The sequence below is a fragment of the Ambystoma mexicanum genome, chromosome 8 (assembly GCF_040938575.1).
Source record: "Ambystoma mexicanum isolate Mex_15411 chromosome 8, UKY_AmexF1_1, whole genome shotgun sequence".
Taxonomy (NCBI): Eukaryota; Metazoa; Chordata; class Amphibia; order Caudata; family Ambystomatidae; genus Ambystoma; species Ambystoma mexicanum.
In genome coordinates this window covers 1482248560-1482261833 of record NC_090929.1, presented here as the reverse complement: position 1 = coordinate 1482261833, position 13274 = coordinate 1482248560, and the positions used below count along the sequence as shown (strand labels likewise).

General features: G+C 46.0%; 1 protein-coding gene across 3 annotated transcripts in view; it reads right to left on the bottom strand.

Moving 5' to 3' along the window:
- Nucleotides 1-13274, bottom strand: part of PDZD7 (PDZ domain containing 7) — a 769522-nt gene that overhangs the window by 686915 nt on the left and 69333 nt on the right. For all 3 annotated transcript variants that reach the window (XM_069611658.1, XM_069611656.1, XM_069611657.1), the window contains one exon: nt 10418-10592. In XM_069611658.1, the coding sequence (XP_069467759.1) occupies nt 10418-10524 (107 nt within the window). In that variant the 5' untranslated portion in view covers nt 10525-10592. The remainder of the gene's footprint in view (nt 1-10417; nt 10593-13274) is intronic.

Below are 13274 nucleotides of genomic sequence, written 5' to 3'. Positions count from 1 at the left end.
CTCTCCTCCTCTGCCTTGCTGAACTCATGGCTGAAACTGAAACTGCACTGGTCACCTGGCTACCCTCTGATCACGGGCCCAGGTCCCCTCCCCTCCCCTCCAGTTGCATACCTGCACTGCCCCCCTGGCAACCCTTGCACTCTGGGGCTGTTTCTGTATCCCTACAGCCCCCTTCCAGCACTTGGCACCTGATGTCTGCACTTACCCTTGCACCTGCCACCAGCAGGCCGCACTTGTTATTTATTGTTCCTATTTTTTGTTTGTATTTATATACTGTTTATCCTATGTACTGCATTTGCCCTTGCACTTCTCCCTCGCACTTTTCCCCTTCCCCACCTCCCTTGCACTTGCGCATTCTCAATGTCACCTGGCCTAGTAAGATCGTTGTCTCTGTCTTCCCTCTGTTCCCCTCCCTTGCCTCGTTGCGCCTTGAAACACTTGTGCATAGGCACGTTATAAATGCCATATCATATCATATCATATTCTTGCCTGTTTTATTCTTGTCACAGAGTTTCTCCTTGTAGGAATAGGGCTGATCCTGGCCTGCCGCCACAATGCCCCCCTACAATAACAAGGTGAGGACAGTGAGGCGGACAGGTGGGAAGTCGCACCAGCAAGAGGGAAAAGCCTGAAAGGCAGAAAAACCCTCCAGATGAAATGCAGAGCGGGAGCAGTAGCAAAGTGTCCTGGTATATGTAGCGGGAACTGAAGGCAGAGTGCAAAAGCAAAGCAAGAATCAGAAATCGTGATAGGAGACAGAATGAACACCCCGAAAGGGTATTCCGAGTAGAGATAGAATTACAGAGAAAATGCAGAAGGAGAACTAGCATGTCACCCCAAAGTCGGAGGATCCAGAGGGTTGCAACGTGAGGCGTAATCAGTCCTTTCTGAATAAATCAGTATGAAATGTGAGCGCCATTTTGAAAAAAGACTAGACAGGCTGCATGGAAAGCTGGTTGAGCTTGATGGAACAGCCAACGTCCTTTCCTCCATCGGTGCCACAGTGACCAAAGTGTCACTGTGACAGTATGACCCCTTCTCGTTCTGCTCGGTCCGGGTTTTCCCAGGAGATCTATTGTGAAAGTGTTGAACAAGTATAGGAGCATGTAGATGTGAGACTGGTTCCCATGTTCTTTATTGAGTGGTGTAACCCTTCCAATGCACAATATACTGTAGTGAACCATGATAGTAACAAAGTCACACATTTGTGACACCTCATACTCTTCTGGTTCCGATGTAGGATGTTTGATCTGTTTGGAAGGAGACGTTGTTCTGTTAAACCTATCCGGGATGTAAAAAAAGAGGGGTGAGGCGCGCACTCCAATTCCTGGCCAATATACTACCTGAAAAAAGAAAAAGAATAAATGGGTTAAATCCCAAAGTGTCCAATTCACTGGGTTAGATCCCAATTGTTGCAAAAATATTCACAGGGTTAGATCCCAAATGAAAGGGTCCCAAATATTGTGGAGAACGTTTGGAAGGACTGGTCCACTGTGGAAGATATTTCATAGACAGCCATACCTTGTCGCAGACCTCCCATTTAGGATTATGAATTCTGTGTCTATCGGCATATGCTTTGTTTTTCTCCTTAGAGGGTTACAGATGTCAATAGAGAGTCCAAGGTAGGTATGTTGCAAAGAGTTAATATTGATAGAAGACGTTTCCTGACATGCAATATAAAGGGCTCATCTTGATAGCAGAGTGTACTGTGTTGTTATATGCAAATTCAGCGAGGGGTAACATATTTGACCAAGAGTCCTGAGTACCAGAGGTATAACAGCATAAATATTGTTCCATTGTACGGTTTACTCTCTTTGTTTGGCTGTTAGTTTGAGGATGGTGTCCGGATGATGAAGCCCTTTCAATACCCAGTAATTTACAGAGGCTGGACCAGACATGTGATGTATACTGAGAACCCATATCCGTTGTGATAGAAAGAGGAAGTCCATGGATGCAAGAAATTACTTTGAGGAATTTAGAAGCCATGTCACGAGTGGATGGAATCCCGGGTAAAGGTGTGTAAGGTGGGGCGATCTTTGGCTGGGTCCTCCCTCTAGAACAGCCTCCCTGTCTCTCTGAAAATTGAGGAGAACCATTTCTGGTTCCGGAAGCACCTCCAGACCTTCTTCTTTGCTTCTGCTTTCTCTCCTCCTCTGCCTTGCTGAACTCATGGCTGAAACTGAAACTGCACTGGTCACCTGGCTACCGTCTGTTCTGGGGCCCAGGTCCCCTCCCCACCAGTTGCATACCAGCACTGCCCCCTGGCAACCCTTGCAGTCTGGAGCTGTTTCTGTATCCCTACAGCACCCTTCCAGCACTTGGCACCTGATGTCTGCACTTACCCTTGCACCTGCCACCAGCAGGGCGCACTTGTTATTTATTGTTATTATTTTTTGTTTCTATTTATTTACTGTTTATCCTATGTACTGCATTTGCCCTCCCCTTGCCCCTCGCACTTTTCCCCTTCCGCACCTCCCTTGCACTTGCGCATTCTCAATGTCACCTGGCCTAGTAAGATCGTTGTCTCGGTCTTCCCTCTGTTCCCCTCCCTTGCCTCGTTGCGCCTTGAAACACTTGTGCATAGGCACATTATAAATGCCATATCATATCATATCATGTTCTTGCCTTTTTTATTCTTGTTGCAGAGTTTCTCCTTGTAGGGATAGGGCTGATCCTGGACTGCCGCCACAATGTACCCCTACGATAACAAGGTGAGGACAGTGAGGCAGACAGGTGGGAAGTCACCCCAGCCTGCCACTGGACAAAGAGGCAGTGCCAAGAGCAGATATCTTTGTCGCACGTGAAAAAGGCGATTGTAAATGCAGCTAAATGTGGCACTGCTTTTATCACCTGGAATCTCGTTAGCTGGAGAAATAACAAGGATGCTGGAAAAACCATGAAGCCGCCATCACTAACAGGTTGACAGTCCATTAGTGAAGAATGCCTGAACGGTTGGGTTCAGAGGTGGGGCTGTCTGTGCAGCTCATACTCAGTACTGTAGCAACAGGAAGGGTATGGGGAATAGTTCTAGCTAGCTGGGAATGGGTAAGAGCAGCCTGCAGTACGCATGAATACAAATCTCAGCATTTCTCATCTGCTTTGCCCATCCAATGAGCCACTGGGCCTGTTATGAGAGGGTGTGCCCCAGTGGCTTCTGCCACCAATCCTGCCTGGACACTCTATGACCTGACCCAGATCTGCCAGACCTGCACCACAGGCACACTGTAGATAGACTCATGGTGAGATAATGTACATGAAGATGCCCTCCGCCTTTGAAATAAACCATCTGTTGCTTCCTCACGCAAAAATGATAGCTCAGGGGCAACAAACTTGCTTTGGGAACAAGAGGACGTACTGTAACATGGGTTCAGTTCCTGTTCCAGTGCTTAGAAGCTGGAGGAGGATGGCACTAAGCAAGATATAAAGCATCAAAGAACATTATAAAATGGCCCTTTTCTAGGGGTGATGTCATGAAACTACTGCAAAAAAGCTGCAATTACTGAGACCTGCAACACATCCTTCCCCTCTAAAAAAAACTATGGGTTACTTACCATATAAGCAAAACAGCAAATCATTCAAATCATTCATAACCTCTGGCCACTACAGGAGGGGAAATACCATATGCAAATAATGCTTGGTCCCACCCCAAAAGGGGCAGTCCAGTGCAAACTGCTAGGTCACATCCCTTCTGGACAAGCCCACACGCATCCCCAAACATGTTCCAGCCACACTTTGCTTCAAGAGTGAGGAGTAGCTTGGGTCTCTAGGCCCAGCAGGCTTTTCTAAGGGTGAAGTCGTTGAGCTGCTGCTTACATTTTAAAATATATTTTTTTTAAACTGTGATTACTGTGACCTGCAACACATCCTCCAACACGTCCCTTCTATCTCCCATCTAACAAAAAGAAATGTGGGTTACTTACCAAATAAGCAAAACCGAAAAGTGATAGCTGGAAGGTTTCAAATCATTCATAACCACTGGCACAGCTCAGGGAAATCCTCCAGACCATCATTTTTTCTGGTTGGACTTGTGATGGCCAGTTGCCCTTTCCAGTCTGTGGCCAGACACTTGGCAGGCACTGGATGTCTGCGCTTTGGGGTTCAGGCCTCTTCGAGATGCTCTGTCTGTGTACGTTTTGTCCAACATCTGCTTACTGTGAGACTGGTGTGGTATCGAGAAACTCAGACTCAAAGATGTTGGTTTCAAAACCTTTATTTACTAAGGTACCTGAGTTGGTGTAATGCCTGACTGGCCCTAACACTAAAAGGGGTGGGTCCCTTAACTGATGTTTGTAAGGGCGTCAAAGTCTGAAAGTCCAAAGTAAAAATCTGCCTGTGTCTAAACCTATGCTTGGCCTCACTCTTTGACAAAATCTGCTAGGAAGTCTCTTAAAAGAAAAATATAGTGGTTCAACAGAAAATAGGAAACCAAGGTTGGTTTCAGGTGGTCTTCTCACCAGGTGTAGGTTGGTCGGTTTCACAAAAATGAGTTCAATCAAAAAGGGCTGTTCATAAGACCTTCTCCAAAGTTCTTACAGTAGCCTCAAACACTTTCAATGTCTTAAGTTCCTTGGGATTTCTTTCCCCAAGCTTTAACTCTTCCAAGTTCACAACATAACCAAAAGAAATATACACAGTTCCTCTTCAAGCTTCCTGGGGTTCCCTTCCCCAAGCCTAAACTTCTTTAGCATCAAAAACCAATAAGTATTCAACTTTGTCAGTCCCCTCAGGGCTACCTTCCCCAAGCGTAGGCCCCTTTTCCCCAAGCTTCAATTCCTTCAGTATCACAAAACAATAGGCATTCCACTTTGCTAGGCCTCTCGGAGTTCCCTTCCCCAAGCTTAGGCTCCTCTTGGGTTCACTCACAAGTTCAGCTTGGGCCTCTCAGGGTTCCCTTCCCCAAGTTTAGGCCCCTCTTGGGTTAACACACAAGTTCAGCTTGGGCGTCTCAGGGTTCTAGTTTTAAACACAAGATTACCTTGTCAGGATGTACCTCTCTCTAATATACAGTTATTTCACATATAATCCATTCAGGGGGTGGCATCAGAGACTTTTTCGAAAACAACAGGTTCTTCGCTCCTCCTAAGCGTTATTACTCTGCTCTTTAGTCCCTCTCTTTATTCCTTGCTCTTCCTTTTTTAACCTTTCACCTTCAGGTGCTTCCTGCACCCCTTCTTGTTCTCCTTTGTTTCCTTTGATTCTTTCTCATGCACAATTGCACTTTCCTTCCTTTCTCTTGCACCTTTGTTGCATTCTTGTGCACACTTGCACCTTGTTAATGTCTTTACTTTCTGTCTGCGCCGCTAGCGCCTTTTCCGTTTGTTGCTTTCCTTATCTATATCTTGCGCTTTCTGTCTTTCTCATATTTCCTTTCACTTTTCTGCTCCTTGCCGCTCTACAAGCTTTCTCTCGTGTCTTTCACTTTTCCGCTCTGTACCGCTTTACAAGCTTTCTCTCGCTTCTTTCACTTTTCCTCTCCATGCTGCTATACAAGTTTTCGCTCACTTCTTTCACTTTTCCACTCCATGCCGCTTTACAATCTTTCTCTCGCTTTTTTCCGTTTCCTGCCACTTTACCAACTCTGACTTTCTCCCGCTCCGCTCCAGTCAATAGCATGCTCCCTAGTTTCTCTTTCACTGACATGAAACTCACCGGGCAGCGTTGCATTGACAAACGGTCCCTCTGGATACACAGGGTTGAGGTCAGGGTCTCACCACCTGCCCCTCAGACACATTTGGGAGAGGCACAAGTCCCACAGGAACAAGCACTTTTCCGACCACCAACAGCAGGATTCAGTGTGCCTCACACCGGCTCCAAGGAGACACAGCTCCCTAGCTACGCTGCTCTCATCCAGACAACATCCCCAGTTCGCTCACTGCTTCTCAACCTTTTATAGTGTAGGGAAGAGTCAAGTGGAATCAGGTGTGCACGGTTGGCATAAAGTGCTTGAACTTGCCTGACTATTATTGGGACAGCCTAGTGCTAGGTTGTAGTAGTAGGCCCCATCTTGCTTCCCAATGCTTTTGCTATGGGTAATCCTCATTGATGTTAGTTGCATCTTCCTCGTCTCACTATTTCTTGAAAATGGGAAGGGGAGATAGGTTGTGATCGAAAATACCCCATGAAGGCTGAAGGAGAGTGGGTTGGGGTATTATTGTTAATGGGGGAATAGCATGTCTCACCCTTCGGTATTTTCCTCCCAATACCTTGTGACCCTCCACTCAGGTGATCCTACTTCGCTTGTCCACCCCCAGGGTCGGGATCCAAAAGTGATGGCTCTTCCCTGGCCAGCTGAATAGAGGATTCTGGGGGAGTAGGTCGGTGTACACCATCAGGTTTCTCACATTACATTCACAGTAATTTGCTAATATGGGCCTAAACACACTGATATGAACGCTATATTTGGTGATCCATTCTTGTATGAAATATATATCATATTACAGTGATATCGTAACTTATTTTTCTTAGTGTACTGTAGAATAATGCTTGGTGATGCTACTTCCTGTTTTGTCAAAGGGTCAAAGGTTGTGTTCCATCACTACACGTGATGTCACAGAGGGGTCAAATGACATCACGTCCTGTGATGTCTTCAGAGTGACGGGTCATGTGATGTCACTGGCGCTACCCCTGGCATTTTGGTGAAATGACATCCCTGAATGGTTGTAGAAATGAAAGTGCAGGACTGGCCTATGCGATGAATCGAGGGAATTCGTTACTTCTCCCCAAGGGCGAGTGCTCCCCTCAACCCCCTGTGAGGCTAGGAAGGTGAGCCCACTCTGCCACACCCTCCATAGGGGTAAAGGCAAGTGGGACCTCACCGGCCGAGACTCCACCTTAGGGGACAAGGACTACCGTTCCTGTGAGGAACTCTGTAAAGATATGCACACCGTTGCCTACATGGGTTGCTCTGAAATATCAGAGACTTCTAAACATCAAGACAGGGACGAAGAAACACTTAATAGATGTTATTATCACATAGAAAAAGAACATATCCTTATAAATCGAGATAGCCAATCCACTGGGACGAGTACGTTGAATAACGTGTACTCAACAAGCAAACTGGAGAGAGAGGAATGAAAACATAGGCACAGGAAGGGAAGGACCTGAGCTGAGTAACACCTGGGCAGAGAGAGGAACACATACGCAGGCACAGGAAGGCTCTGAGCTGAGTAGCGCCTGAAGAGAGAGAGGAGCCCATATGCAGGTATGGGAAGGCCCCAAGCTGCGTAACACCTGCAGAGAGAGAAGGCAGTTTAAGTGGAAGCCAGGAAGCCCACGAATTTCCAACTTGCACGAAACATGTGAGGGGCCAAAAGGGCAGGACCCCGGAGGAAGGTGGTGTCCAGAGCACAAAGGATCTGTGTTGGACAGCCAGTCCACAAACCATTGCCGATACCACCCATGCATAAAGCAGCAAGGTGACTGGTCAGGCAACGAATGGGGAGGAAGAGGAGAATCAGGAGGAAGAAAACGCTGACGAAAAGAAACCAACAGGGGTGCAGGACAAGAGAGAAGGTCCCTTAGGAACAAGGTTCCTGAAGAGGTTCTCCTTCACAGTTGAAGGTAAAAGGGAGAACAGGAATAAAGGGAGGCCCAGAGGTAATCATTATACTATACAAGCAACTCGTCTTAGCAGAAGTCAAGAGGCAAAATGAAACCTGAAATTGATGAACGTAAAATGTTGGGACAAAGTAGAAAGAATGACTAAAAATCTGAATACTGAGAGAACAGAACAGTGGATACCAACACTCTGGGGAAAATATTAAAGAAACTCAATATTCTGTGCAAGAAGAACATTATATAAAAAGAGAGAGAACATTATAAACCAGAGTCCCGATCAACTATTCAATTGAACTATGTACAAAGTCAAGTAGACCGGAACAAGCTGAACTATAATTGCCTAGGAGGGAAAGCCTACCAAAGAAACAGTAATTCCCAAGGATACGCTGAAACCTGCAACCAGGAACATAGATCTTATAAAAGATCCCTGAAGGGATTCCCAATGAGGAGAGAAAAGTCAATAATCCATTTGAAGAGTTACAGAGACTGATTCACGAAATCACAAGAGACTATTTGAAGATTAGGTATTCATTTAGAAATCTACAGACTGGTACTAGAAGTATCTTCAGGAGAAGGGACTCCTTCTCCTGACCTAAGTTACTTTACATAGTGGTAGGGTCAGTTAGGTTAGTTTTGGACAGCAGACGTATTCCTTTGGCCATTCACGGATGACTTGACAAGCACCTTAGTTAGTAACATAGGCAGGGACCACCCATAGTGATAGGGAATGTTAGACCCTATAATTTAACTTTAATAAACTCTTGTGAAACATGTCTTCAGAATGTGCGCATCCTTTGTACTGCTCGCCACAGCATGCTGTCCCTGATCATGTAGTCATTTGGTTACTTAATCCCATTGAGCAAAGCTTGAGTCTGTAAATCATGTGAGCAGGAAATACATGTTCTTATATATATGGTATGTTTTGTCTGGAAACACTGGTGCATTTAAAGGAAGTTAACATGACTTATTAGCAAACAAAATGTGAACGAGTCTGCCACCCTAACGTTTCTAAAAGGATGACAATGCAACATGTGCAACATTACAATTACAGACCTAAATGTGTTTGACGTTGAACCTATGCTAGTCCCACAGAAAGTGTGACTATGTAATCAATCAGTATGAAGATGTATTTACGCATGACATCTGCATATCCACATTCCCCGGAAAACTCCCCCTCATATTGTGGGTGACATGCATACATGGCACGTAAACTGCTACAGTGTATTTGAAGAGGTAAAACATGTTTACCCTTTTTTGCCAATGTTCAGACTCCTGCAGATAAGAGCAGGGCAGTCTGATATCATGAAACATGACTTGAATTGCTCTTAAATGCCCTTTTAGGTTGACTATTAGGTGGTGCTAAAGTGCCACCTATAAACCAAAACTATTGCACTGGAGTACAGGTAGAAGGGAAATAGGATAGGAGGAGGGACCCAAACCTTGCAGGTACTGTTTGGTTATTTGTCCATCCTTTGACTGCACATGGCTATGCTAATCCCTATGGTCATTCCCACCTAATGCTTCCCCCTCCTGCCCAAAACACATCCTCTAGGTATCTCTTTTAGCTAGCTGTATCAACCAGTATCAAAAATTGTGTTCGAAGTGCCTGCCAACGTGATAAAGTTATTTCAAAGCAGTCTTCTGAGAAGTAAAGGCTTCACATGAGGTGTAAATGTGCTACTTGTGTAATAAAAGCACCTCAACCAAGTGTGCAATTACTCACTTGCTTATAAGCAGTACGTGTATCCTTGATGCACTGGCCTGTTAAAAACAAGCATTGACAAAGCCAACAGTTTTGACTTCTGTATAGGTATTAGACAGGCATGTGCTAGTATACTGCCAGGTGCTCGCACATTTTTGCCGCTGCCACTTCTATGGGCCAGTTCGCAACATTTTGGCAGTGCTCGGCAAATGCATATCTCCTGCCTATATAAAAGTCAAAACTTTTGCCATTGATTGGCAATGGCTGCTGTTTGCCAAGTCCAGAACCCAGCCCATTTAAAGCCCTTGCTGCAGACCATAATTGCTGCATCAACCCAGTAAAGATGAAGGCCCTCATAACGATTATGGCAGAGCGGTAAAAAAGTGGCAGTAACAGTAATTCCCTTTGGCGGTATTCCAGCAAACTCGTAATGAGAGCCAAAATGTCAAATTGAAGAAAACAATCCAGGCAACATCACCTACATATTCAGGCCCTAAAGGGTCCCATTAAAAAAAAACACTTTTCATTTGATTATTTTATATTTTGTTTTGGGTATTTCACAGATGTTATGCAAATACGTGTAGACTGTGTTTATCATTACAAGAGGGAAAGGTTTAAATATCATAGCATAGCCGCAAATCCCCTAACTGTTGCGCCTACAATATGCCCGAATTACCATATGGTAAAGAAAGTCAATTACACTGCCGTTCAATAATAGATGACTTGCTTAAACAATATGTTGAAGCGGGCACTGTTCAGGACCGCCCTGAGCTACTGAACAAGCGGAAGGAAGCACCCCGTCCCTGCCCCGTTTCCTAGAAATGCTGCTGCTTGAAGCATGGCTCTTACTTACAATTTGTCTTCTCTCGTTTAAATCTGCGCTAGTTTGCATTTCGTTTACTTCTATAGCGACTTCTAGATTAACATAAATGCACTTTCATCTTTCTGCCTTTTTTCGCTCTGTTTTTGTGGAGGTTCAAAGGTCAGGTAAGCACTAGCCTTTCAGCCTCTTCCTGACACAGGAGAGGGCTTCCCTCGGCCTCACGTGAACTTGAAACGCTCGATTGGGCCCAAACAAGCAACACATTGTGATTTGTGGTTACCCTGAAGGGCAGACAATAGTGAAGGGGTGTAGACGGCGAGGGTGGCTCTGCTTACCACGTGGTCTTCTCTCGGGAGAACTTAATGCCTGGCACTTTTCCCATCCGCCTCACCATCATGCGCAACCGGTTGTTGCCAGTCAAGACTTTAACGGCACTTCCCATGGTGATGCTTTCCAGGCTGACGCCGTTGACCTCTGTGATCTTATCCCCCACATACAGGCCCGCCAGTTCTGTAACATTAAAAACACGCAAACGTGAGACCCTGCGCAGATACACACACGCTAGGATGTACCAACTTCAATTTATATTGTGACATTATCACTTAATTTGGCTTCTAGAAGATCGTAAAGAGAATATCGTACACTATATCACAGTAGGTAACACAACGGACTTCATCAACCAAAAGGAAATTCATGGAATCCCTAATGTTGGTCATTGTTGTTGTTACAAACACAAAGTCAGAATTATGTGGCATGTAACAAGGCTTCCTGTTATTTAAGCAGTCACCCTTTTGTTTGGGCACTCAGGGCCGGTACCGTCCTGTATGCCCCCCAAAAAAGGGAGGGATCATTTATCACCCGTCAGAGCTTCCTCAGGGGTTTGAATGGTGAAGAAGTACAAATTACTTACCCCTGGTAAAGTTCTTTAGATTGGATGTTCCTCCCATGTATTCCTCATCTTTTTTTATTTTTTTATTTTTTTTTATATTTTTTTTTTTATTTTCAAACAACAAACAACTTCTCACCCACATTAGGGTGGAATTAGCCTATCCATGTCCCCCTCGACCTCCCCCTCTACCTCCACCCCCCGCCCCCCGGCCCCTATCCTGTGTATACTCCCCCAGGTCCATGAGTATGCAATCGAGTCAGCGGTTGGTATGAGAAGGGAAACTTCCCTAGTTGCCATTAACGAGAGGATACAGCTTCTACCGAGAACTGGTCGGCGAGGCAGGAGCCCCCGCTGATTCATTCATCAAAAAGGTTACTAAGGGTCCCCAGATGTCGGGTGGGCGTGCATGTTGTGGCAGCAGCTTAATGAAATCTGTTTCGACATCTTGGCAGTAAAGAATATCTCTGCGCCATGCGGTGACTGTTGGGGGAGGACCACGGCTCCATGCCATGGCGACTCTTCTGCGAGCCAGTGTCAGTAGGATGCCTGCTAGCTTTCTCGTAGGGGCCTTCAACAGTCTGGTCATGCCCAACAGCGCTGCCGTGTTGGCTGGGAGAATCGGCTCACCGATTATCTTGCTCGTGATTTCCAGCACCTGGGGCCAGAATGAGGCCAGTTTAGGGCAGTCCCATGCTAGATGAAGGAAGTTTGCAGATGCTAATCCACACCTCTCACAACTGAAGGATGAATTTGGATGCTGTATTTTTGCTTTGGCTGGTGTAAAGTACGTTTGGTGCAGGTAGTTGAAGTGGATTAACTTGAGGCGGGTGTTGAGGGCAATCTTCTGTGTCTGTCTAAGGATAAAGGACCAATCGGTGTCGGAGAAAGTTATATTTAGGGCCCTTTCCCATCTAGTCTTGGCTCGGGACATAGTGGGAGATGTGTCCGTAGTGATGGTTTTGTAGATCTGAGAGAGGGGTCTCCCTTCACCCTGAGACTGAATTACTGAGTGTAAGAGTTGCCATGTTTGGGGTTGTTGTGGAAAGGTAGGAAGGATTGCTCGCAGAGTGTGGCGTACCCTGAAGTAGATAAAAATGTCTAGCGAGGCAGTGCCACCTTTTTCCTTCGCTTGATCGGGGGTCAGGAAACTGTCATCAGTGAATAGGTCCCCGAGGTTCTTAATTTGAAGTTTCTCTAGCCATTGGAGGTACACTTTTTCGGACGTCAACGAAATCCCTGGTATGAATTTTGCAGGTAGGAGTGGAGAGTATCGAGTGACGATGTTGTGTTTCTGCGCTAAAAGCTTCCATATCTTGTACGTTGTTAAGATTACATTCATCGTGTCATTGGGGACCGGGATTTTCCCGAAGATGACTGCTCTCAGTAGATTCGGTGAGGCTAGGGCCCTCTCAATCTGGACATGTGGTCTGACAGGGTTTGTGGCGTACCAGTGGCTAAGAAATTGCGCCTGGGCCGCCCAGTAGTACCTCTCCAGATCGGGGAGCGCCAGGCCACCTTTCGTCACTGGGAGAGTTAGCGTGGAGTGAGCCACTCTGGCGGGTTTACCGGCCCACAGTAGTTCCAGGACCAGGCTCTTTAGTTTTTTCAGGAATGGTTGTGGAAGTAGGATGGAAATGTTGGTGAAGAGATAAAGAAGTTTCGGAAGAATCACCATCTTGACAAGAGAGGTTCTTCCCCATAGTGTTAAGGGTAGGGATTTCCATCGGGCCACCTTTTCTGTTAGGGACTTAAACACCACCTCGTAATTGTCCCGGAATACTTCTTGGTGATTTAGTGACATTTGGATGCCTAGGTATCGCACCTTGGATGACTTCCAGGTGAGGTGGAAGTCGTCTTGAAATGGCTGAGTCGCCGGGGTGAGCGGGAAGATAATTGATTTTGTTTGATTGATTTTGAGGCCAGATGCTGCCCCGAATCTGATCACTTCGCGCATGATGGGGTTCAGATTGTCGATTGGGTCTCTTATGTAAAGAACCACGTCATCCGCGTAAAGTGAGATGATGAGTTTGTGTGGGCCTATGACCAGACCTCGGTGTTGGCTATGCTCGCGAAGATTGGAGGCAAGGGGTTCCATTACTAGGGCGAATAGTAGAGCTGACAGTGGGCAGCCTTGCCTGGTACCCCGTTGTAAGTTGATGATGGACGATCTAGCTGTGCCGACTAATATGTTGGCTGTAGGTTTAGAGTATAGCAGGGAAACTAGTTTAATGAAGCGAGCCCCCAGGCTCATCCTGGCGAGTACCGAGAAAAGAAATGGCCACTCCACCGAGTCGAACGCTTTT